The 27,417-nt window shown below is 35.4% G+C and overlaps 1 protein-coding gene across 1 annotated transcript in view; it reads left to right on the top strand.

Annotated features, from left to right (window-relative positions):
* MALRD1 (MAM and LDL receptor class A domain containing 1) overlaps positions 1-27,417 on the top strand; it is a 229,880-nt gene that overhangs the window by 144,462 nt on the left and 58,001 nt on the right. The window contains exons 30-33 of the mRNA XM_058825112.1: positions 9,100-9,228; positions 13,455-13,616; positions 15,974-16,131; positions 22,963-23,164. Coding sequence (XP_058681095.1) covers positions 9,100-9,228; positions 13,455-13,616; positions 15,974-16,131; positions 22,963-23,164 — 651 coding nt within the window. The remainder of the gene's footprint in view (positions 1-9,099; positions 9,229-13,454; positions 13,617-15,973; positions 16,132-22,962; positions 23,165-27,417) is intronic.

The raw sequence follows: 27,417 nt of genomic DNA, 5'->3' as shown, positions 1-27,417 counted from the left end.
CACTATTGATTTGCTTTGCCAGCTGATGGCTCACTGTCAAATAACAGTGAATCAAGAGCACAATTTCTCAGTCATGCTGTTACCAGAAGTCTGATTTTTGTGCATCTGTAATGTAAAGAAAAGGAATTTTGTAGTCTCAGAAACACAACAGCAAATATAAGCATGGCCATGCACATGACTCAGCCACATCATACATACTGATTTTGGTGTTCCAGGGCACCACCTGAAAAACTAACAAGGGAAGACAAATAAAAATAAGAAAATCATAATCTGAATTAAAATTTGAATGAAATTTCTAGAACATTTTGCTATTCAGTTGATTTATATAATTCTTCATAATCTGAGAATTCAGTGCCATAGAAATCCAGGAATAAGACAGAACCATTACAGCTCCAGTGATCTTTGTCAGTTGACTGTTTGGAATCAGACTCCACAGCCTTTTGTTCTAATGTTACAATTATATTCCCTTTTTAAAAGACAGGAAATAAAAATTCTGCTATCTATTAATAGAAAATTGCTTTACCAAATTGAGCTGAACAGAAATTTTCATTAAAATATAATAAAGCTTGTTTACCTAGTGGCAAACTTTTTCTTTCCTTTTCTCCTCATATATTTCTATTCCTCCTCACATATTTGTATTCCTTCTCACCTACTGTTTATGGCAAAGACCATAGGTGAAGGCACTGAAATCCTTTGAACAACTTTACTTCCATGCTCTTATAAACAAGAAGCTTTGAAAGTCTCAGTAGAAAAATACTTTCTTATTAGAATTCCATCCTAGCTTTGCAGATCAGAGAGACAATAACTAAAACATCCTAGTGTTTGTGTATGTAGGCCAGCTTTTTTTGTTTTTAAAACAAGCCAGTGTTTCCTTTGAGTCCTCAGCTATGTATCATGCAAAGCTTTATGTTTAGTGGAGAATTTAGTTCCTTCTTCTCAAATACTTGAGAGAAGTTCAAATTCTGATAATAGAAGTATTCAGTACAAATCTGGCCCTGAAGTGAGAGGGAAAGGAATTCAGACAGAGAAAGCTGCCAGACCTAAATTAGTCACTAAGGATATTCACCGATGTTCAGAGAGAATGTATGCCCAGTTTTTTTAATTTTTTTTTTTTCCCCCCTTCAAATATTTTAGTGATTCATGATGACTTTCTCCTGTTTTTATAAATAGGTCAGTGTCAGGGTATTCTGACACGGGGCACTGGAATCACACGACCTGGCTAAAACTTGTCTGTAAATGTGATGAAATAAATTATAAAGTTTTTTGTAAGCCTTATATTTGGATTTTGCCTTTAGAAGGAAATTATTCTCTGATTTCATTGTGAGCTATCAATTTAAAATTTTCTGCAAGATACTGAATCTTCTGCATTAAGAGAGAAAGCAAGCTCATTTTGAGAAGTCTAGAAATTTTGGTATCATTAACTTAAGCACTTGGCTTAGTGCAACATACATTAACATGAGTGTACTTTATCACTTGAGGGAAAATTTACTGAACTCAGACCTCATTACACTCAGCAGAGGGTACAGGTATGCACAATTTGGTTCTAGAGAAGGAAAAATCTCCCTTTTGGCAATGTGAAGATCAGCCCCAGATGCCTTTCAGAGGATTCCCTTCTGCATGCCCTTGTAGGAAGGACTCAGTGAGGAAGGCAGCGTGCTAAGGAGAGATGTGGAGGAAATTCCCCCAGCCCAGCTTGCCAGGGCTGCCAGTTACACCGGGGGAAGACAGGAATTCCTGCATGAATTCCTGCACAAGTCCTGTTATGCAAAAATGCTTAAACTGCATTGAAGATTAAGACTTTCTAGAAATGTTTGAAAAATATACATTAATTTTTACAAAATTATTTTTTACAGTCTGGATTTGGGGAAAGATTTACATTTGACAACCTTCTTTGAAAAAAAAAATAAAATGGAATAAAGAGAAGTATGGCACCAGCTTGAAAACCACAGAATAGTCTTTGTTTTACTGCACTGTTCAGAAGTCATCGGCATATTTGTAAACTAGGATTTCTGTTTGTGCTTATGTAAAAAAAACCATGAGCTTAACCAAAAGGTTTGTACACCACCTTTTTGCAACTCTCAGAGATTTATAAGTAATGCCACAGATTTTGAATATGAGAAACAAGAAATAACTTTAACCTCATTTTTCATGAAGAGACCTCAGTGGCATTTTAGTTTTTTTGTTTATCTCATGGGAAACTTTTGAAGAAGAGTTGCTGACTCCAAAGATAATTTGGTTTGCTAACACATGGCTGTAAACTAGGACTTTCAGCCTAAAATTAAAGTCCCATCATTTTGACATTTACTTCACATATTGTTTATCTGGAGGCAGATTTTTTTGACTCCACCTATTTCAAACAGGTCAAAAGAGAAGGATTTTTTTTGGCTACTAAAATATCTAGGGTTGAGGTGAATGGGCTTTCTATCTTTTTTTTTTAATATACAATCTTTTTCTGTAAAGGTGGTACTAGGAGAATGACCCTGGTCCTAGACTGAGTTCATTTTCATGTAAAATGTCTCTAGAATGTAGGCACCCTTCCAGTACAGCCAAACTGCATATAACCCATCATACACCTCCATGCAAGGTGACACCCAAGATGAATTTCACATCTCAGGGCAATGCTGCAGGGACAGAGAGAGCACTCAGCTGAGGAAGAGTCTCCTATTTGCAGATAATTGCAGCTTGCACTATGTGCTCTGCTCCAGTGGTCTGTCACAACAGCCCCTGTGGACAACATTAGGACAAGTCCATGATAAAAAAATAAAATATTCATATCAAATGCTTTTAGGATATCTGTGATAACTGGAGAGTGCTGTGATTGAGTTGTTTTGATTGATTCTATATTGCAGTGGAAAAAATAGTTTGACAATCACTTTCAGTGTAGATATTATTGAAGAGCTCTAAAAATAATTTATTCATCTGAACTTTCTGAGGTGCAATGTAACTCTACACTGGAATTAGGATAGGGGACAGACAGGGAGGGGGGAAAGGACCAAGAAGTAAAGATCTCATGTCAGATTGTTTCAGGAGATACTTTTATCTTGTTGAACATGTTAATAATTTCTGGGAAACAGGGTTTTCTGCTAAAGCATCTCATGATTTTTTGCCTTATTTCCACTTCTCCCTTTCTTTTACCACTTGCAGATTCCAAAGAGATAAAGCCTAGAACAGCCAGACCCTCATTGCTCAGTCCTCAGTGCTTCTCCCTCGTGTGTCCTTTGATACTAAGCAAAGTATGGTAGATCCCTATATAAGAGTACCACGAGTCTGAGATCCTTATCCTGCTCATACACTGTAAGCCAAAGCTGGTCTTTCAGTCTTTATCCAATATAAAAGCTTCTGTCCTTGTCTCCTGTGGATTTATATACTCCATGATATCAGCACTAGAAGTTAAAGAGAATTTTCTTATCTTTTGTATTGCTTGAGCCAGAGGCAGTTCTGAATTTCCAGTACTGTGAATAAATTTTTTATTCTTCCAGGTTATCAGGGGCTTTAGGTACACTAGTGCTTGCTTTGAACAGCTTTGGGAAGTCCTTTGGCCAAATTTTGTGTCTATAGGTCAGAGTCTTTCCTAAGAGACGATATAATTTGTTAGATCTGCTGTTTATGTTGGAGTCAGAACATATCTTTGAATTAAATCTGGACTTTTGTGTGATCTGTTCCATGAGGACACTTCTCTATGGTTTTAAAATGATAAAAGAACCTTATTTGAAATTACATGAAGCTTGCTTGAGCAGAAACATTTGCATCTAGTTTTCCTTGTAATAGAATTACAAGGTCATCATGGAGAGAAGGATTATTGATGAGTTTGCTAATACAATTCTAACATTCTATAGAAAAATCATGCGTGAAGAGTACTGAGCAATTGAGGCAAACAAATGAAAAAACTTGATGAAAATTGCATTTCATAATTTCTGAATCTCAGACTACAGCTGAGTAGTGAAACCTTCTGGGACTGTGTATTTCATAAATTCCACTTTAAACAAAGGGCAAAACTTGTAAATTAAATTTCCTTTAATGGAATAATATTTTCAACGAGATTTTTGATTATTCCTATATCTCAAGTGTTGTGAAAGAGGGGAGAGAAGTGGTTTAAGTACTCCCACTAAACAATACAATTTAAAAAACAAAAATAGAAAGAGGTGAATTTTCAACTTAAATTTTAAAGCATTTCTACTCAGGAAGGACCATAACTTCTAAAAAGACAAATAGTGGGAGAAAAGACTAATTTCAATTGAATATACATTGTATGTTATGTTTCATTTCATACTGCTGCCATGGTGGTGTTGTAGCGTTGAGTGAGTGTATGTGTTTCTCTTGGAGAGCAGAAGAAAGGTTCTTGTTAGACAGCAGCTTGGTGCACTTGAACTTGAGGAACACCCTGCTTTCCAAAACAGCTCAAGGTCATATTCACTGCTGCCTTTAGCAACCAGAATAATTTGGAATTCACCCTATGCCTTTCAAAAGCACAAAGCATTGGCCAAACACAACTTCCTACCACCTGTCTTTAGGGTGGTTATACTAGAGCACTTTTCCTGTGCGATCAATCGCTTCTTTCATGTTAAGTCTTTTAAAAATTTACTCTGTGTTTACAAATCTATGATATTAAGTGCTATCTACTAAACTTAAATATTTTTGGCCTTATCCATTTTGTTTCAAACAATAAAGATCTGTAGCCTATTTGACTGATAATCGACCTGTCTGGCTCTTTCTGTGATTTTAGATGAAATGGATATCACAGGAATGTTTACATCTTACAAAACATTGGTACAAGCAAGCTCTTGTGCTCAGAGAGTCAGAGAAATATCACTGACCTGTTGCTGTCTTCTAGTTGCAAACTTAAAGGAAAAAAATTGCTTTGTGAGTTCTTTCATAGCCAGGCCTTTCCTGGTAATTGGGGAAAAAAAATCTCAGTTAATAATACTTTATTTATCAGCTATCTCCAAATGAATCTTGTCATGTCTATAAATTCTGTGTCCATTAGATGGGTTAGTCTTCCACAGATAACATATACTAGAAATGAGTATAAAATAAAGATAGCTGCCAGCTGGTGCTCTATCCACAACAGTCACAATTTATTTGTGGTATGCATGATGTGCACTTGTGTGCTTTCTACATGTATGCAAACACACACAGGCATCCTCACTAGGGAAGATCTCTGCTGGTATTCTGAAAATTGCACTGTCCAGAACAAAATATGTAGAAAGGAAAGCAAGTGTATGTAAATGCAAGTACTGTGGCAACCATCATTAATATGCTTATTTTGTAGGGTTTAGTGATCCAGAAGCCAAGCTAGCTCTATTGGCCTCTTAAAAACTACTTAGAAGATTATGTGGCTCTTTACTGCATCAATAGAAAATTATACTTAACTGAAAAGTGATATCCTGTATATGCTTTTTCCTTTTCAAGTACTGCCATTTCATTTGGCAAAGGGATTTGCATAACATGCAGTCATTAGCTACATCTAAAATATGTCTTGTGTTAGTTTCTTGTGGTGTCCTGGCTTTTTGGAAAGGCTGCAATTCTGAGGTGAAAACCAAATAAATGGGCACAATAAAACTTTTTAGTTTTTCCATACCATAGCAATATATTGGTTTTGTTATTTGGTTTTGGGGTTTTTTTTTTGTTTTTTGGGGTTTTTTTAATTAATAAAAATCTAATCAGTAAGTATTTAATGTAAGGGGAAAAAAGTTATTTATAAGGGTATATGTGCTACTCCCCAATAACTTTGAGCTATGAAAAAATAACTGGTTTAATTACTCCACTGATTCTTGTTAATATAGTTATTTCTATGCTTTTCTAAAGGTTGATTGTTACCACAAGCTATTCAATTCTTACCTGTGCTTGTGTTTTATAGTCTCTATTATTTCATTTTGGTTGGGGGTGATCTTTTGCTGCCTATAATGTTTTGGGTTTTTTTTTTTCTTCTGGGACAGGAATGGGTTGTGGTCTTTACACTTGCAACATATCTTATATAGTATTCAGATCCCACAGATTTTTGGACAGAGCAACTGGCGAAGACCAAAACATAATGCAAAACAAAAGTAATTAGTCCAAGAAATGTCCAAGAGTGCTGGAAATCAGTAAATTTAGTTGGAGCTTCTGTTTTCATTAAAAAACCAAAACCAAAACCAGCTTAAAAATAAAGCTGTTAATTAGGAGACATTGTTTTTCTTTATACTAAATCTCTCTGGAGTGATGTTAGGTTACTGTTCTCCAAATTCAGTACTGATAGATACAAACTCAGATTTTGGCAACCTTCTAATTTTGAGGGCAAAAATGGGCAAGATAATATTTTAGATGTCTCTCTTTTTCTTTGTTCAAAATAGTTTCTAACATATTTTCCCACATGTTCTCCAGTGTGTGTTTTTCTCATAAAATTGACTTTTCTTATATTCCATATGAAGAATATTTTGTAAAAATGAAAATTCTAAGCTATGGCTTCTGTGTGAACTTGTCTTTGGCTTTGGGTTTGCTGATACTGAAGATGCATTTTATGGTCAAGTTGCACTGCATTTCTTGTTTTGATTTAATTCTTAGCTGGTGTAGGAGTTTTGGCAAGAATGAGTGTACTATGGAAAGTTGATTTTTTATGCCATAATTCCAAGTAGAGTTTAGAATATTTGGTTACACTGTGCAATGCTAATGCCAGTATGTTGATTTAAAGAGGGATTTTATTTCTCTCTGCCAATTAATGTAGCAGAAAAACCATCATTATCATAAATGTAACCTGATAACCCTAGAAATATAAAAATGTCTTACTCCAAAAGAATAAAATTCATAGATATGTAAATTTGTGTTCATGACATTCACACCTATTGAGACAAAAATTTTCATTATGTCTCTATTGGCATCACACATTTTATTTTAGAATAACATTATTAAATGCTGGTTTGTGGTATGTTGGAAGTACTATAAAGTTGCTTGTTTTTTTTAAAAAAAGAACTGTAATTTAGTGCTAAATATAAATTATAGAGTACCATAACATAGCATCACATAAGGTAATGCTGTGGAATATGATCAGCCACAAAGCCATGGATTTTCAAAAGTCATTCCCCTGTATCGTGATAATGTAACCCTTTCATATGCAGTGAAAAACACTGTATGCTAATGGATTTGCAATTACCCAATTTCTGTCATTATTTAGGACATTGAATAATGGCTTAAGGAACTAGTTTAATATTACAGTGCATCATTTCCAGCGCAGAGGGAGGGAGTGGAGATAAAGGTTTTAGACTCTTCTCAAAAGTGCCTACTGACAGAAGGCAATGGGCACAAATTCAAAAACCAGGAAATTTCATGAGAACACAATGAACCACTTTACTGTGAGGATCACCCAGCACAAGTAGCTGTCTACAGAGGTTGTAGAGGCTCCATCTATTGCTATTATCCAAAACCCAACTGCACATGGTCCCTCCCAACCTGCTGTACTGGAGGTGGCTGAAGCAGTGGGTTGGACTAGAGAGGTCTTGTGAGATCTCTGCCTACCTGAACTATTATGAGTCTTTCCAGAATTTAGGATGAGCCATACTAATGAATTCTTGATGGTACCTTCAATCAGGTTTTATCACATCATTTTGGAGAGGTGTGAAAACTGCCTTAACCATCACAAATGCCTCAGTCAGTTTTTTTCTCAGGAGTCTGCTCCTCTGCTAATGTCTCTCTGCAATGTGGACTGTCTGTAAAAAGCAGCAATAGATTTTCATGTATTTAAGGCATTCATGCCAATTTGTCTGTGGTAACTAATCAGATCAAACTGACAGTGAAAAATTAAAAGACAAAATAACGAGACAGATATCAATTTGGAAAGATTTTTTTTTTGATGTGTCAGTGCACATGGGCTTCTGTATTTCTAAGCTGAAAATGTAACTATTGAGGTTCTGCAAGTAACCAATGTTAGCGGTGATTTTTTTCTTCTTTTTTGTACTTTCCATTTAAAATGTATGGATTGCATTTTATTGCTGTATTGTCACTCTGTTTAATATTACTTTGAGTACATGTTGAAACTAAACCAAAAGTTTAGTTCTCTTTTCCTATTCTGCTTCAATGAGAATGCAGTTCCTCAGTCTGTAAAATTCATTAAGAACCACTATTTGAGGGGATTAATACCCTGACAACAACAACTGCTCCTCTGGAAAGATGGGCTTGCACAAAGACAAATATCATGGTGTTCTGATCAGACTGTGTTTAACAATATGTCACATTTTAGTCACGTTTGAAGGAAAAAATGAAACACATTACAATGAATACCATCAAAATAAATTCTCCTAAATGTCTTTTTGCAGAACTTGAAGCTATAGACTGAAAGGCAATCTAAGGTTATCAGAGTGTTTTTGAAGTGTTGTATTTAGGATGATCAGAACTGTTTCAATTACTGTTGGCTGAAATTATGCATACAGTGCACTGAACTAAAAAATAACTTAGGTAAGTTCCTTTTTAGGCTTAGAGTCTAGGGATGGCTGATTTGATGGTACTCTGGATTTGAACCCAAGGTTTTAAGTGCAAGCTGCTAAGTTATACTCATTTTATGAGATGATTTTCACTCACCTTCAGAGATGAGCACGAATTTTTGTAAAAGAGATTTGCATATTACATACCCTAAGAGAAATTTCTCAGCAGTTCACACAATCATAGCAGCAGTTTGTCTAAACTCTACAGAAAAAAAGGGCAAATGTCTTATAAAGGCTCTAAAAGTTTTTTTTTATTATGCAAATGTGTATAGCAGTGATTTTTCTCATTTAAAATGTTATTTTCAAAAAAAATATAATTATGAGCAGAATAAAGCCTTTTGCCTGTCTACTTTTCAACAGCTCACAGAAACCTTTTTTTATAGAATGTCCACAACAAATATACCAGGGAAACAGTTATGTTGATGCTGAATTGAATTTTCTTCCAGCCAAAACATCCTATTTTTTAAGCTTTGGGCAAGGCAAATGCAGTAGTCTAGAAATATATAATGCAACATTAAAAGAGTGAGACCAAATAAAATCTGTTGGAAGCAATAAAACCCTGAAGCCATGATGTATAATAGTTAAAAAATTAAAAAGAACATCCTTTGATCTAATTGCAATATTGATTTAAATGTCTTGTTGGTTTCAGTTGGAGAGAATCCCAGGGACTGCCCTGCTCTCACTGATTTTGTGTGTGGGAATAAGAAGTGCATAGAGTCTCAGTTCATCTGTGACTATAAACCAGACTGTGAAGACCGATCAGACGAAGCTGACTGCAGTGAGTATCTCTGTGTGTAAATCTAATCTTCAACTAAAATTCTATCTTTAAATTGTGTAGTATAGTTAAGGTGAGTTCATAAAGATGATTCACTTAGAAGATGATCACAAGCAGGTTGCCTTTGTCCCCAGGTCAAAAGGGCTGATATTTTCACATCCTTAGAGATTTTTGCTGCAAAAGTATTCAAGAACGGTTTAGTTGCAAAAGCATAACTAACTAGAACCAAAGGTTAAATACTCAAAAAAACTCCCCTGATACCAAGGCCTGATACCAGCTTAGGGATTAAAAACATACTTGAGGAATTAAATCAATGAGTTACAATAAAAATTAACTCTGAGGGAAAAAAGTAAGCTTGTTTATTAATGTAAAAAGGTGTTGAAAGGAAATATCAATGTTGAATGGAAAAGCTAAGCAAGCAAAATTTATGTACAATAACATTTAGGCATGATTCTGTCATAAAAAGGTGAATACTTAAAATAAACTTGACTTTCCTGTCAAATGAATTTTGCCTTTGTCATCTGAGTAGTGTGAGTACAGTTTCATTATTTGATCTTGCTTCTACCTCAGAGCTATGAAAATATTTTACTGTCATTTCTCTATTACAGAACAGTTGGAAAAAAAATTGAATCTGTTTATCTTTGCCTAAGTCCTAATGAATACTGAGACACAATTTGTCTGAAGGCATTCTTTGCTGAGGCTGATTGAGATGGAAAGACACAGCTCCATTTGAAAATCTGGATCAAGTTAATGGGCTTTCCAATTCAGGCCTGAAACTCAGAAGCAGTAAAGCATTGTACCTTTGTTCCTGCTCCATATCTTTGTTTATTTACAATTACAGTCTGGACTGGATATTTGGAGCAGGAAGATTAAGTAGTCCATATATGCAGCTCAGTAATCAGTCTAAATGTTAATCTTTGAGCTGGAGGGTCAAATTCTGCCATAATGCTGGTATGCTCAAAAGTAAACTTGCTAGATAGAGTAAATGAATCCACACATCAATTCAATGTTCATCCTTTTTGGAAGTAAAAGTATTTCACTGAAATAAGTCAATATTTTGTGATCCTTAGAAAATCAAGGGCCTTTTTTCTCACATGGGGTTGCTACATGCTCGAGTGAACAGGATTACAATAGTAATGACCCTTTATTGGACAATGCACATTATAATGTTTTTACCAGGCTACAGACTTACAAAAAAAGATGCTAAAAAGTCTACATCTCACTATAGGAGATTCTAGGAGTCTGAATCTCACTATAGCAGATTTAACTTTAATTTCTCCCTTTCATAAAATTAAATAGCAGTTCTGAAGTATAAAAGCTGAAGATAGTGTCACTATTTCTGATCCCAACCTCTTGTAGTACTTTGTGTTGCAGTGAACTTTGTGAAGCATTTTCATGGAAATGAATTTACATTGAATGATAACTTAAAATTACTAGGTTTTTTTAGACTCCAAGATAGATTTCAAACAGCTAATCTGTATTTCTTGTATAAAGCTTCAGTATTTTTTCAGGAGTTAGGCAAAGTAAGTGCAGAAAATACTCTGTAAACTCACCTTTGTAACATTTTCCAGATCTAACAGATACCCACTAAATTGACTTACTGTCTAAAGTGAAGCGTTCAGTAAAGATATTCAGAAAACTATGGAGACACTTGATTTATTCTCTAAATATTTTTAGAGAATATAGTAGCTTCCTTGGGGGAGGGTGTTGTTCTGTGTTTTCTGAAAGGACTCTTTTCTTAGTCAGATAATAGATTGGAACATTTCAGGCCATAAATTATCTTGAATCACAGTAAAGCAACTCAGTCTTTGCTATACTGAAGAAAAGCTTTTCCAAGGGAAGAAAACAATAATTGTTGATATTCACTTCAAAAAACAGACTGAAATATCTTTTTATTGTTGATGGAAAGGTTGTAGATACATCAAAGTATTTTCATCAGTCTTTAGTCTTGCTGTCTCTACTGAAGTGTAATGCAGAGATACAGTAATCTGGCATTCAGAATACTCAGATAAGCCCCAGGTATAATATTTCCCTGTCTGCTCTTCTTTAGTCCCAACAAATGATGCCTTATCTTTAGATAAGCATACTTTTTCCCTGAGCATATATCTTATGGATGGGAATACACAACATTAAAGAGCACATAATGCCTGCTAGATACGGAAACCTGATGTTTTAAATGAAGACAACAGGAGCTGCTTAATCAGAAAAAAAAGTATAACAGGCACAGAGAAATGTCTTCATAGCCTAACCTGTCCCATCACAAGTGGTTATGGCCACATTTGTCTGCAGTTTTCTCCTTTGCACTGAGCTCAAGGTCTGAGCTTATTTCACATTCTACTATAGTTTTATACAAGTGGAATTCCAAAGAAGTGAATGGACCCTAATCTACTCAGCAGCAAGTCCTGGATGCAGGATTTACAACAGAACCTGTACGAAATGAACTGCATCCACGTTGGCTGGTGGACTTTTTTTTAATAAACTCATGGTAATTACTTATTCTATGTTTCATTCAGTCCAGTCAGGCAATATTGCAAAATTTTGATTCCCTTTCAGTATGCTGCTGGAAGTACCAAGGTGAAAAAACCACACATGAAAGCAGTTTCAATTTTCATGAATTGCAGCCAACTATACAGACAGATTTGATTAATAGCAAACCTCAGTGTTGATGAACCAACTAGAGGAGTGCTTGAATTATTGAAATAAAAGCAATTTTTCCAATAAATGGAGCAATTTTCTTCTACTGGCTTCTAAATAGGGTGTATGCTTACCCATAAAAAAAGCAGCCAGCAGGTGCAGATGGGTCACATGACTTTTTCAACCCAGTAAGTTCTGTTCATAAATATTTATTGATAATTGCCTTATGAATGCACTGCTAATATATTAGAGTAAAAAAATGGTCAGGTATTCTATTGTGACCGGTGTAAATCCTAAATGTATTTGGACTTTGATTTTGTTAGAGATACACAAGAAAATGTACTTTCTTTTTTTTTTAAATAATGGGCTCCCTTTGTTCTTCCTGTGTGTGAGGTTATTGTTGGAGTTAGGCCTTTATTAAAGTTACATGATGTTTGTAATGCACTGCCAATGCAGATCTGTGCTTAGGAGAGACACTTCAGTCCTTGCAGGACAGAAACTACATTACAATGCAAATTCTCCCCCCAGGATACAAGATTTTGATCCAGTGAATAATCTATATTGGATCAAAATTATACATCTTTCAAGATATTTTCTTTATGCATTTAACTAAGGTCACTTTTTTTTTTACAGAGAACAAAAGTCTACAGTGTTACAGGGTGTGTGCAGACCTTGGTCATAAGCAGTTTTATGATAATATTTTCATAAAGAATGGCCTCAGTTTTTCTTTTAGCATCAAAATAGAAAATAGGAAAAAACAAAACAGATTAATAGGAGGAAATAAAATAAAATCTATCATTTTTATCTATATCCTTTATACGCAGAAAATGATACATAAATAGTTGTATTTGACTATTGCAGAATATTTCTAGATATAGGAACATATAGTCTAGATCCTCAAACCCATTCTGATCAGTCACAGTCAGACCTGTATCTAAAATGCATGGCTGATTGTGATGTTTAATAATTTGTAACATTTTTCTGAAGTCTCCTGAGAGGTGTCCACAGTCACACTCAGCAACTGTGTAGCTGCTTCTGCTTTATAACTGAGGAAAAGATGCTTTGGAGCCAACAGAAGAGATTGTGCTGCTATTTGATTCATCTGTACCACAGCATTTATATCATTTTGTTAATTAATTACTTTTCTAAAGTAACTTGAAGCAGCAGAGTTAGAAGTGAGCAGTTTAATCCAGACCTCCTGAATTTAGTCAGTGTCCTAACCACTAGAACATATCCCTCATCAGAAAGCTGCCATCAGACATAATGTTCACAAGGCCAACACGTCCTTATGAAAAATGCCACTGTGGAAGGGCAGTCCAGTTTTTCTAGCTCATTGTCTGGAAATAATTCTTTCCATTTACCTTGGATAAGAAATAAATATGGTGAAGTCATTGGTTTGCCATGGGCATTCATCTGTAATAAAGTGAAGAATGATTTTTTCCTTTCCTCATTAATTATCACATATTATTTATGTCCATGCATGAAATTCAGGGAATCACAATGTTAGCCATACAGAGTCCTTTTCATTTTTAGTGTGCACACTATAGCAACTTTATGTAGAGCTGGGATGATAATTGACTTTGCTGTATTTTCAGGTTACTACACAAGTATTCCTGGAAGCTGTAACTTTGAAACACAAGATCAAGAGTGGACAACTGTATGTGGATTAACACAAGACACTACTGATGATTTTGACTGGAATGTTAGCAACAATGCTGTCATAGGGCAAAAACATCCTCATACTGACCACACACCAGGTATTGCCATGTGTACTACATCACTTCTGGGAAAATGAAATGTTCACAGAATTTAAAAAAAAACCTACAAAAAATGTCCATCAGTGCCAAGATAACAGCACATCTCAGTGTGATCAGCTGATACATGGGAATGGTTCAAAGCTGTGCCAGGAAAGGCTCAGACTGGACATAAGGAAGCATTTCCTTATCAGTGGGGAGGCCAAACACTGGAACAGGCTTCCTAGAGGTGTTGAGTGCCCTCAGCCTTTCAGTGTTTTAGAGGCGTTTGGACAAAGCCCTTAACAAAATGCTTTATCTTGGGCAGCCCTGAACTGATAAGCCAATTGGACTAGATGATCATTTTAGGTCTCATCCAACTGAAATGATACTATTCCTTTCTGTTCAACTCCAATAACAAATTTCAGATACATAATGTCGGCTTCTGACATTAAAAGATGAACTCTCTGATGAAATTTAACTGGCTATAGTAATACTCTTCTCCTTGTCAATATTTTAAATAATCTACTTTTCCTGAAGTGTGCTCCCATCCTAATGAATTTTATAAAAAGATTCAACCATATGCAGGATGAGGAGCAAAGTGTGGGGCTGTGTGTAAAATGCCTGAGGCTCCTGCCTTGATTTAACTTACCTCCCTGACATTGGCTTGCCAGAAATGTTATTTTGGAAGTTCTTCTCAAGATATTCTGACAAACTGCTACCACGATGCCTGCTGATTGTCAGGAGAATGAAATACATTGATAGGCAATTACAGTAATCTGTGTTATACAGTAAACATAATTATATATTATATTACATAAATATTAAATAATATATTCTTTATATTATACCATACATATGGGTAAGATATTAATTTCCATCACAAATGTACCAATCTCTATTTAAGAAGTCATTAACTTTCTTTCCAGAAGCCTTAATGGTTAGAATTCCTATCTTAATTTCCATCTAATCAGCAAAGTATAGGTAATATCCAATCTAGAAGTATCAATATTTTTACTGTTTTTCTCTTGGGTTTGTGAGCAACACCATCTCCAGGTTTTGACAATTTTTTAAATTTATTTTATGTTTTCAAAATCAATAGAGACACCTTATCATGGGTGGCTGTAGCCAACTTCTGCCCAACTTGTTTATTCTCCCTTTTCCTTTATTCTGCACCTGCTGCAGGAACAGCTCACCTGATCATGAGGGAAATGCTTATCTACCACAAATCATAGTTTCTGCAGACATTCCTACCACTTTATGTCGCAGGCTGTAAATCTGGAATTTACATTCCTCCTGGAAAGGGACAGAACAGACAAGGTAGAGGTAGAAACTACTGCAGCTGTTCCAGGCAAGCTGTTTCTTGCAAATAAGTAGTTTGACTTGCTTCCTTGCTGTTACTTTGATGCAATGAGATAAGAAAACAACTACTAGCCCCTGGCTTTTTAAGGAGATTTTGTGTGTTTTTCTATTTCAGCTTCTCTCATTTAATTAGTTCTTTGTTTCTGTGAAATTACCCAGCAATTGTAAGAAAAACACAGTTAATAAGCAAAAGGAAAACAAAATTAGAGCAAAGTGTTTACAAAATTATCCAGATTTGTAATTTACTTTTAAATTACCCAGGCAAGATATATTCACATTAGCTACAGAGGAACTGCTTGACAGAATTGCCAACAGCCTGTAATACTTAGAAATATCCATCAGTCCATCAGATTTAGGTTGGATATTAGGAAAAGCTTCTTTGCCCAGAGGGTGGTTGGGCACTGGAACTGCTCCCCAGGGAAGTGGTCACAGCACCAGCCTGACAGAGTTCAAGATGCATTTGGACACATTGGGGTGACACTTGGGGTGTCCTCTGCAGGGCCAGGAGTTGGGCTTTGATGGTCCTTGTGCATCTCCTCCAAGTCAGGTTATTCTATGATTCTGGTTAGCGCAAGGCACATCTAGGACAAGTAACACCTTTTTAAACCGAAAGAGAAGAGACTTAGATTAGAATTAGGAAATTAGAAAGAAATTCTTTACTCAGAAGGCAGTGAGACACTGGAAAAAATATGTGCGGAAGCTGTGGATGCCCCATCCTTGGAAGTGCTCAAGGCCAGCCTGGATGTGTTCTGAGATGCCTGATACAGGGGTGGCATCCCTGCCCATGGCATGGGGTTGGAACTAGATAACTTTTAAGGGCCCTTCCAACCCAAGCTATTCTGAAATTCTGTGAAATACACAAAGCATTAGCAAGGAAGATCGCCATACAATATGGTATACATGTATGTGGCAAAAAGAAAAAATATAGTAGCATCTGTGTTTATAAAAATACTTATAAATTAAAGCAAAGCATAAAATATTATTGAAAAACCCTAAATGTTTTTCTTTTTTTTTTTAAGGTAAAGGACAGAAATTTTTGTATGTCAACTCATCCGCCCAGAAGGAAGGAAACAGAGCAAAGATAACCACCACAAAATTCTTCCCACCTAGTCTTGGGGTCTGCAGACTTCGCTTCTGGTTCTGGATGTTTCCCTCTAGGCAAACAGGAGTCTTAAAGGTAAAAGTCCTTCTACTACATTATGGCATAATAATACTTGCTTTAGCACTATTCGCATTTTTGTGTCTAGGATTAGCAAAATCTCAGGATTTATTTATATTAATAAAACTTCATCACAACTTACTGCTGTTACACGAATCTTCTCCTCACAAGATCAAGTCACAGTTCTGCTTTAGTTTTCATTCCACTTGAAGTCCTTTTACTACATGTGTAAGAATTAACACTGCACATTTGACTAGCATACTAAAACCTACCCAGTACCAGCACAGTTCTCTGCAGAATTCACTCTAACATAAAATGGAGATAATTTCTATGTTTAGTGGTTAAAATTATATGGTTTTAAAATATTAATGCAACTATGTGTGAAAGGTGTTCTATTAAAACAATTGGAAATAATGTATATAACTCTATTAACAATTGTAGCCCAAGTTTCCATGAAACTGTCATCTTGCTGTTCCCCAAGCATCCTTAACAAGTACACTTTTGGTTGTTAAGTAATCCAGTAACAGTCCAAGCAGGGATGTGACCCCTTGGCAAACAGCTCACTTCATGTGACTCACTGTATAAATATGCTGCACAGTTCCTTTTTAAGTGACCCAAGAAAGACTCCTGTCTGTGGGGTTTGTTAAATTTTGAAAATACAGGTAATTTTAATTTTTTTAGTCGGTACAGAATATACGTTAGTCTATGTTAAAAGCAAACAAGAATATTTTTGTAGCCTTGGACATTGAATTAAGTCAGAAAGTTTTTACCACTGTTTTCTCCACTGAAAAGGATAACCATAGCACTGTTCCATGGGATTGTAGTGCAATTAGGCTGGAAGGGCCTCAGGTGCTCTCTAGTCCAACCCCTTGCTCCAAGCAGAGTCAGCTACAAGATGATGCTGGTGGCTCAGGAATTTACCCAGTCTTGAAAATGTCCATAAATGGAGACTACTCAGCCTCTAGGGGCAACTTGTGCCACTGGTAAACTTTCCACTATCTTCTCCTTACATCCAGCCCAAGGATATTGTTATCCTTCATTCCATCGTTTTTAGTAAGTTTTTCAGGATGGGATTCGCATATCAATTTTATCTCTAGCACCTAGTTTATTAGTCTAAGTACTGCTGTAAATTTACTTATTGATAAAAAAAAAGCTGTATTTCATGAAGTTTGTATAAGCAGGAGCAAAAAGAAAACATAAATTCCTTTTTTGACCTGTTGATAGCTGAAATACTGTGAGATTATCTATGATTAACTATCTGTTTAAATTCAAGTATCCGGGACCTTACAGCATGCAAGATTGATGATGAGATCCTTTGAAGGAGCTTTTGAATGTTTTCAAGCATCACAGAACACTTAGCATTTGTGAATAAGTGGATGTGTGTGGCCTATGTGTGAGTTAGCAGGCAGACAGCCAGAGCCTGCTTTTTAATTGGACTTTACTTTTTTAAGAAGACTAGTTTAATTTCCTCTAATTGCCTCAATTTCATAAAGAATTGTCTTACTCCCACACACAAATAAAGTTCCCTGTTTATGGCTTTGCTACATGTACTCTTACATAGAAACGTATTCACAACAGACTGAGGCACTCAGCAAGGAATATCACCTCATCACAGAATCAATTTACCTCTGTGGACATTTTGCACTATTCTATCAAACTAATAAGCTATTCAGTATCAACTGTTGCTGTTATTAAATCAAGAGTATAAATTAACTGTACCCATTCAAGTGAAAAAGGAAAAAACCTAAAAAGAACAAAAAAGAAAAACAATAAAATCAACAGCCCAAAACTTCAGAAACAACAGCTCTGGGAAGATTTTTTTTTTTAATTTTGCACTGGAGGTGAAAGAAGTCAAACTGTAATAGGAAGCTTGAATAATGTGCCAGAATATTATAACACCAGTACAAAAGCTGATATAATTCTTATCTGAAAGACAGCTATCTGGTTGAATCTGAATTTAAAAAAAAATACAAGGACTGCAAATATAGGACATACTAAGATGTGTGATTAAAATAGCATACAAGGAATCAGTAAAAGAAAGATTGAAATGAACATTGTAATGGTATAGGAAATAGACGTGGTAGAACTACACAAAATAGTGGGAAGTTACAGGAACAATCTATTCTTACTCAGAAAAGGAGCTAGTCACTGAGAAAAGGGGAAAAGGAACTTGAAATGCTTCTATTCTGTATTCACAATGCACATTTCTGTTGCACAATTCCATTGTCATAAACTCTGTAACTTGTTCATAGGGAAACCAAAAGTCTGGGCTATTATTATTATTTTTAGAAAGATACAATGTTTACAGAAAATCTTGCATTAACATAGAATGGATGCTATTTAAAAGAAATCTGAATACTCCTGCTTCAGGACTTCAATCTATCATTAATCAACAGGAGAGGAAAATTACTTGGTAATGACTAAGAGCAAACCCACTAGCTTTCCTTGGAAACATTTGGTAAGAGTCTTTGAAAAGGGAGTTATCCAGCACTAAATACAAACCTGGTCTAATATATCAATCAATATCTTCTGGATGAAAATGCCTCTTAATACAAACAAAAGTGTCTGCATTATGCTGCAAATGTAAATTTTAAAAACCTCGCATTTCTCTTTGCATTCTTATGACTACTTTGTTGAATTTAATGGTGTAGGAGAGCAGTTTCAGCAAAAATGAATGTGATTTTCACATCTGTTTTTTCCCAATGGAAATTCTATTGATCATCTGTCAGTTAGATTGAAAACACTCAGTGTTTATTATGCTTCTCTGCCCATTTACCTCAGGAGTCTACCATATTCATACAGTGGAGAATTAAAACTGAAATTAATTCCTGATGTGATAGTATAGCTAATATATCAGTTTTCTGTCTTCGTATTTGTTGCAACTAAAAGAACTGATTTCTAATAAATTTTGGTATAAGACAAGTCAATTTTACTCAAAAACCTAAATATTGTATTACTTTAAACTAATGTTTAGGTAAAACTTTTATTGCTTCAAACAGAGGTTTAGAGGAATAAAGAGAAAAGAGGTAAGTAATTTTTTAAGTGCTTCTCTATTGGGAAAATGAAATATAATACAATTTTGTAATCTGATTTGTGGACTTAGAAACAATTTCAGTCTGTCTCTGGTGAGACCTCAATCCAAGGAAGAGATGTGATGATGACTGCTGAGGAACATGAAGAGTTCAAAAGCATGATCTTAAAGATGTAAAGCAAGAAAACCTAGCATCATTATTCACTGGAGTCAATGGAAATTTTCCTCAGCTGACATGAGTCTCTGGTGCCTAATGAAGTGAAAATACAGGTTCTCCTTTTCAGGATTTTCCTGTTTCCTCGGCTGGCAATTAAAGACTCTAAGTTGTCAATGGTGGGAGAATACATCTCTTATTATGCACCCTTCAGACCTGCATTGGTTTCTTATTTATTAGGCAATTCAGGTGGAATGTAGTACTTTCCAGCATTCCAACTTCTAGATTCAGGCAAGATAATAAATCATATTGAAAAGTCAGGATGAGGGTACAGGATAACCATGAGTTGTAACTGCTGATTAACAAATAGAAAATAGTTTATGTTTCATCACCTTAAAAAGTACTTTCCATAGTCTCAAAATGACATAGAAGCTGTAAAATAATTCAGAAGCTTCTAACACACAGGATATTCTGTGGAGAAGTCATGACTTTAAGGCGGTAAATAGGATTTTCTAAAGAATGTTGTTCTCTGTGGATCAGCTAGATCAGTATTAGGCTGCAGAACAATCTTATCAGACTCATAAATACAGAGTTGTTCAATGGGGTTTTGTGGCAGCTTGTTGTTTGGTTGTTTTGAGGGCTTTGTGTTTTTTTGTTTTTTTTTTTTTTAAACTTGGTTGGTTTTTGTTTGGGGGTTGCTTTTCTTCCCTTACATACCATATAGTGGGATTCATCCTGCCAGCTTTTTTCTCCTGCGCATCTGAAGTTGTTTTCACTACCAGGCTAGCTTGTACACTTTAGATAGGATGCTGTGCAGGAAGGTGGTGCTGGAGGTATTAAGCACCACAGAGTTGTACCCTTCCAGGGCTCTAGGGAGATCTTATCCATGAAAATTTGCTTGACCTTTGATGTGCTGTGTGTGTTTACAGAGGCCAGCAAAAGTCTTGTATACACTTGATGTACTTCCTGATCCAGAAAATGCTCAAACACTGAGTGACATGGGTCATCCCAGGAGAGAAGATATATTATTATTTTTTCACTTTCATCAGGCACAACCTCAGAGAAAATAAGACCTGTATCCCCTGCTAAAGGAACAGAATCCTTGGGCTTCCCATTTTTCTGAACTCTCCTTTAATCTCATTTGACTTAGCATGCATTTTCAGTTATGTGTTATTCTTTTAGAAATTTCATCTAACTTCTTTTAGAAGACATTTAAGAACACACACCCTTTCCTGGCATAGCTGTGGATAGAAAAAGGTTTGGAGAACTCAGGTATTCAGGAGTACTTTGACAAGTAGTGAGATTGCAGCATTACCCCGGGAAGGTACATGACAAATGAAACAGAACTGTTCTCAGCTCAACCGAGATTTCCAATGTACCAGTTTAGAGATTTACACTAAATGATGTCAGTTTCCTCAATTACCTATGTGATTGTTATACACCAGGTTTAAACTTTAGTCTGAGGACAGTGTTACATAAATTACCATAACATGTTAATTAATCCATTAGTAATTACATATCTGCATGCCCTTGCTCTATGGTAAATGCAAGTTAAATTTTAAAGAAAACAAAGACAAGGCGTGTAAGATGACTTTGCAGCCATGTGCACAGGAGCTGATGTCATCAAAATGTCACACTTAGGACCCAGTTTGACCTGCTGCCATTCCAGACCCACTGGCCAGTGAGCACACAGCAGGATTCCTGACTGGTTTATTGTTGGTATTGAGCTTGAGCTGCAGGGTTGATCTGAATGTGCACAGAATGGGTCCTTGCTGCACCTGAGACCAGACTTTGTATGGACACAATGAAATTTCTCTGTACAAAGACAGACCTGTTCAAACAATTATTATGCCTTGAAATTTTTAGTATGAAAAAATTCTCCTATGAATCTGACGAAACCAACTGGAAAAAAAAAAGGCTTTAAACAATGTGACAACTGTTAAGTACCCTGTAAGAAAGATGTTATCATTGTCTTTAAATGTTTTGGATTCTTCCCACTTCCCCAATAACTATTTGTCCAGCTGTGAGACTCAACAATGAGATATACTGAAAGGAATATTACCTCAATATTTACCTTCCAAAAGGTAAATATCACTGCTTATAGCTAAAGCCATGCTAACATTGTTATAGACTGTAAAATTTCAGATTATCAAGGTTGTCATATTTTCCAGATCATCAAGATTGTCAGGAATCCTGCTGTGTTGGTGAAATAGTAAATGGTTCCAGAGACACACAGGTGTTTAACACTGTCCTAACCTCACATGAAACTCTCTAATCAAGAGTTTCTACTTATTAAGACCTCAGAGCCCGGTAATGTGAAAAACTCTTGCACACAGTTTTAAATTTTATTTATGGGTTGAACCATCTATTTCTTCTCAAAACTTGTCCTTTTAGCCCTGCAAGAGTTGTGCTTTTAGGAGCTCAGTGAAAAGATATTGCTGTTACACAGTCCTGTAACCAAAGATCAGGCTTGACAAAATTTGGTCCTGATTTGAGTTATTCTATGTATTATTCTTTCTTGCTCCCTTACTCCAAAATTAAAATAACTTGCAAGAGTTTTCAGGCATCACAGATATTTTAATCAATACACAAAGGCCTACAAATTATGTGGGATTTAGAGTTCCATTTGGGTTTTTAGCTTATTTATGCCACCAGGTGGACTGGGAGAATCAAACTTACTGAATTATACAGATAATTAGCATGGGTTCAAGTTCATAACTTTCTTGGCCCTTAGGGTTTCTGTTCCCTTATTAAACTGGGGCATTCCGTTTAATAAGGGAACAGAACCTAAAGGTAACTTGAAAATTAGTTTAAGAAAACTATGTTTCTGTAAATGGTGAGAAGAGGATGGATATTGATTATAATATTCAGTCCCTTAAAGAAATAGTTATCATCTGGAATGGTCAGAATATGCTTACTTTCTTTTCTCCAGCTCTTTTTCATTTTTTTTTTAAACCTGGTCAGATTGTATAAGGAATTTATAACACCTGTGGGGAAAAGCAAATACCTTGGTATTTTCCAGCTTCATGTTCTTGGCATAAATTCACTAGCTGTTGGTTAATTGGGACTTCATTCATTGCTATACTTATTGCTTTCAGTATTTAAATATTTATGTACTTTTATTAATATCTTTGCTAAATATGTTTAAAATAACTTCCTGTGACTGTCTCAAACTCCATACTATAAATTGCTAGTACCAGATGACAGATTTAAATCCCTAGTTGCCAAGTGTTTTATTCATACCTCTAAAATCTTCACTCAGTCTAACCATAAGGAGGTCACCATTTAGAGATGAAAGAATAGCTCAAGAACCTACTCAGTCCTTCTTCAATTTCTAAATTAATTTGGGGTTAAGTCTTTACTCATTATTTTCTGTATGTCAGGCTGAGATTCTTTGTAGATTTTGCAATTACTGATTTGGTTAGCTGGGGTTTTTATGGTTTTGGTTTTTTTTCTTTCCACAGCAGTTTTATATTTGAGGCTGAACTAGCATTAGCAAAAGTATTCAGTAACATTTGATCATCACCAATATGAATTGGATCTGAACCATATGAAGGAGGGTCAGTGCTGCCCCAACAGGGAGGTGCACTGCTGCACTTGGGCTGTGTTACCTCCCAAGCTGCCCTCCTGTTCCTTACTGCTGATTGATTTCTGTCATCAACAGGTCTACACAGTTGAAGAACATGGCATGGAAATCCTTATGTGGTCTTCTAGCAGAAATGAAGAAAACAAATGGATGTATGGAAGTGTAGCTCTCTCCAGTAACAGCCTTTTCAGAGTTGCCTTTGAAGCTGAAGTGGGGTGGAGCCAACCCTCAGAATTTGCTCTTGATGATATTTCTTTCACCCCAGAGTGCATTGCTGGAGGTATGCTATTGCACAGATATATATCATGCATGTTCTCTTTCCAGAGGGCAAGGAAAATTGTGGCATTTCATATTTCAATGTATATCACAGTCACAAAATCTGACATATTTCCTTTTTTTCTCATGGTTTATAGACAACACTTCTGTGTTTTAGCTAGAAGTTGAACGTATAAATAATTATAGCAACTCAGAATATTACTGGTGTTGAGGAGCTGAACCACAGTTGAGAGGAATCTACTGCCATTCCACTGTATTGGTTTTCTCCTGTATGAAAAATTCAAAGAAGACATTAGTTTGGGACCAAAGACTTTTATGAGTATCAAAGTAGTTCACAATTATTTTCAAAGAAAGTTGTTATTTTTTATCTTTGAGCTCTTCATAAAATACAAATGTGTATCATATTTCCCTCACTAATATTTTCTTTGAGTACTTACAAACTCACTTCTGCTACACAAGTAATTGATCTATGTAAGAAAAAAAATTTAATGTCTTAAAATACCCTGTTTTTTTCTGTGAGAAAAGCAGTTTTTTCTGTAAGAAAAACATTACTCTGAAAATGAAAGGTACCATATGATACCAAATCAGAAGAAAAGGAACAGTATACATGCAAATATAGATTCTGATAGAAATTGCAGCAGAACTTAATGACTAAGGGACAACTATGAATTATTATTGTTAAATAAATGCCAATATGAAGGTTACAAAAATCTTCTTTGATAACCTTTCTTTTTATTAATACAGCTCTTTTTGTTCAGATAGGACAGCCTGTGTATGACCTAGTTGTCATGCTGTTCAAGAAACTATTTCTATTATTATTTTCATTGTGATAAGCACCTTCTGGAGGAATTAAACACATGCTGATTAAAGCTTCAAGTGAAATAATGTGTTCACATGAGTGACATTTGTTCAGTCTTGAGCTGAATGAGTTTTGTTTATTTTCTCTAAATAGGCTCAGGCAAATAATATTTTGGAATGTAATTCAATGAGCTGCAGACTATGTGCATAAACAGGCATTTGTTTTACCCGTATTACGTTAATCACCTTTTTTAGCCTTGTCTTAAGGATTACATAGGCAGTTTCATGCATAGTATAGCATAATAGGAAAATTTTCAAATTATATATTTTAAGTATCTGTACTTCTGAAATAATCATAACTATAGAAACAAATTAATTTTAATAGAACAATATTTTCTAATTACATTATTTTTCTCCAGAGATTTTCCAGTTGTAGAATACTTTGAAGTATCTAACTTGTATCACAATGTGTTGCTCTTACAAATGTCACATATCATAAATTTGGCCTAAGGAAAATTTGTTGGATTTATATTGGTTACGTACAGTTTGTTGAATAAGTAAAAAATTCATGCCTTATCTACATGCATAAATTGCAACTTGATAGATAATCTTCTCTTTAGACAAAAAACTATATCTAGATGATATTGCTTAAGATTGGCTTCATACTGTCCTTGGAAGAATTCTATCTTAATAATCCTTGCTTGCCTAGAGCTTGTGAAGAGGCAAGAGAATTACATAAAATCCATGTAATTTAGGGGAAAAAAAAAAGAACCTACCACTGAATTTTTAGTACTTTTCCTGACAAAGAACTGCTTAGGAGGAGGTGCTGTTTTTTACTAACTGTTGTTGCTAGAGAGATGCTTAAATATTCAGATAGTAAAGTTTGAAGATATTACCTTCCAATAGTATAAAAGCACTGTCCTGTAGATATTCAAGCAAGAACATTTTTCTGTAACAGAATCAGTGGGAAAGTTTACCTAATCCACTGTCAGTCCTGCTTTGATTGTTGCTCATTATGTTTATTCAAAGACCTAGCTCAAAGAAAAGTGTATTACCTGCAGTGCAGGTTTTGTGCAGTGTTCTTCCTTTCAGAAGATAGCTATACTACTGCAGATCTTTTTTCCTCTCTCTATATTATTATATTTCACCTTGCCTTTAATTACTTTGAGTTTCCAGAGGCAACACGTTCTAAATGGAGGCAATCACAATTTAGCAGGTTGGGAGCTCTAAGTAATAAAGCATTGCCAGCAGCTCTAGTTCAGTTGTGGTTTTTATGTTTTTAAGTAGTCAGTCCATATTAGCCATGACAGTTCCTAGATATCCAGGAATATTTCTGAACACTTAAGCAAGGTTTTGTCAAGGTGGTGCTAGGTCAAGCTAGGACCACTGCAGAAGTAGCTTCCAACTGATGCTAATGCAGGGGAAGCTGTCAGTGGCACTGGATCTAGTTCAGAATTAGCTGCTAAATGAGATATATTCATACCACTTTTCAAGGTTCATAACTTTCTGCTGATGAAGTTGTGTGAAGATCTTATTTTACATCCTAGGGACCAAAGAATTTTATTGTTAATCAGTTGTAACTATCTTCTTCAAATTTGTAAATAACAGCTTGATTAAAAAAAAAAAAAACCACAAAATTTTATTTCTATTATATCTTATATTTTTCAAAATATAAGTTACAAAACATTTCTATTTCTAGTTTCAGATAGAAAAAAACTTTCGAAGTACTGAATCAGATTTTATGCTCATTAATGCCTTTCTCATAGTATTTTCTAGTTGAGCTGAAATAAAAGGCATTACAGAAATTCTAAAAATTATTGCTACACCTAATTTAAATTGTAGCATTAACCCAAAGATGCCTAATAACCAAACTTTATTCTGCTTATAAAAATCAGAATACTATATTTTCTCACTCATTCATTACTAGGGAAATAAGCCAGGTGGACAAATTTGGTATAATTTAGTTAAATAGCACTTCTACATATTGGAGCAGGATTCTCGAGAAACAAATAAATAGTAAATATATTTTGTTATGTCTTCAAGAGATCACCCAAGTGAAATGTTTGTGCTTGTGGAGATCTGGTGGAAGAAGGTAAATCTCAGTACAAAGTCAGCACTGAATGATGCTCCAGCTCTTTTATGCAGCCAAGTTACCTGCTAGGCCCTATTTAGCTGTAACTCTTTGGGAATTTATACCTCTAAATTGTACTGCTTTAACTAATTGATAAAGTAATTCTGTTTTATTCAAAAAGAATAGTGTTGACACTTTGAAATGAATATTTGGGATGAATTTTGGGTATAAAGACAAGTGCAAATATCATGTGGTGCTTGAGGCTCCAGTGTATTTGAGAAAACAGTATTTGCTTTTTCACCATCAGTCATGCTTATCACCAGTTCAGTATTAATATTGCTTACTGAAATTATTAATTTGAATAAAATTAATTCTGTGTCTATTCTTCTACTTCACCTTTTTAGTAGATTCTATTTCACAATAAGAAAAGCATAAATTACATTTTTATCTAATTTTATCTAAAGTAGAGTGGGTGTTTATTTGAGCTTTGTGCAAAAAAATAGCTGCGTAGTGCAGAGAGAATCTTGTTGAGGGGCGAGCAGGTGTATGTGTCCATGTGTCCATATGTATGTCCATGTGTGTGAGTCTGTGTGTCCCTGTGTGTGCAAGTGTGTCCATGTGTGCCCTTGCATGAAGCAACACAGAAAATTCTGCAGAGGAACAGGACTCATCTGACAAAACCTTGGACAGTTTGTGATCCTTCTCTGAAACTCCCAGAGCCCAAGTGCTGGAAATGCTGGAAGGGTTAACTGCCTGAACTGCTAATACTACAGTGTTTGATCATGGGGAAAAACACTGTAGAGGAGGTAACTTCTGATTTCTTTAAGTTGCAGAGCCAGGGGAATCACTGTTAGCTTGTCTGCTCATGCTTGCAGTGAAGCAGAAATCTCTCTCACATGGAGTTTCTCTCACAGGGAAAGAGAAAGAAGAAACTCATGGAGTTTCTTTCCTCAAGGGCAGGAGATGATTCATGAGAGAAGTTGTAGGGGGAGACTGCTCACAGAAACAAAGGAGGGGAAGAGGAAAGCAGAATGAGTAGTAACAGAGGACTGGAGATATCAGGGAAATTTGTGAATAGTTTCTTTAGTCAATTAGTATTTCCCTGAAACCAATCACAATATGCTTTAGATCTGTGTTTCTTGGCAGAGATAAGGCGTTTATACATTTTTAATGACTAAAAATTGCGATCCAAACATAGTACCTTAGAGAGCTCCTTCAGCCTGTTCTTGTACCTTCCAGTGCACAGACCTAGACAGTGTCAAAAGCCAAAACTTTTTGTAGATTTCACAGAAAAGGAACTGGGAATAATTTTAGGATTAGATAATGCACTGTATAAACTAGGATAATTATTGGCAATCCCTAAATGCAATTATGTTGTGTGTTTAAAT

Source organism: Ammospiza caudacuta, chromosome 1 (genome assembly GCF_027887145.1).
Source record: "Ammospiza caudacuta isolate bAmmCau1 chromosome 1, bAmmCau1.pri, whole genome shotgun sequence".
NCBI classification, from domain to species: domain Eukaryota; kingdom Metazoa; phylum Chordata; class Aves; order Passeriformes; family Passerellidae; genus Ammospiza; species Ammospiza caudacuta.
This window is presented reverse-complemented; position numbering and strand designations above follow the sequence as displayed.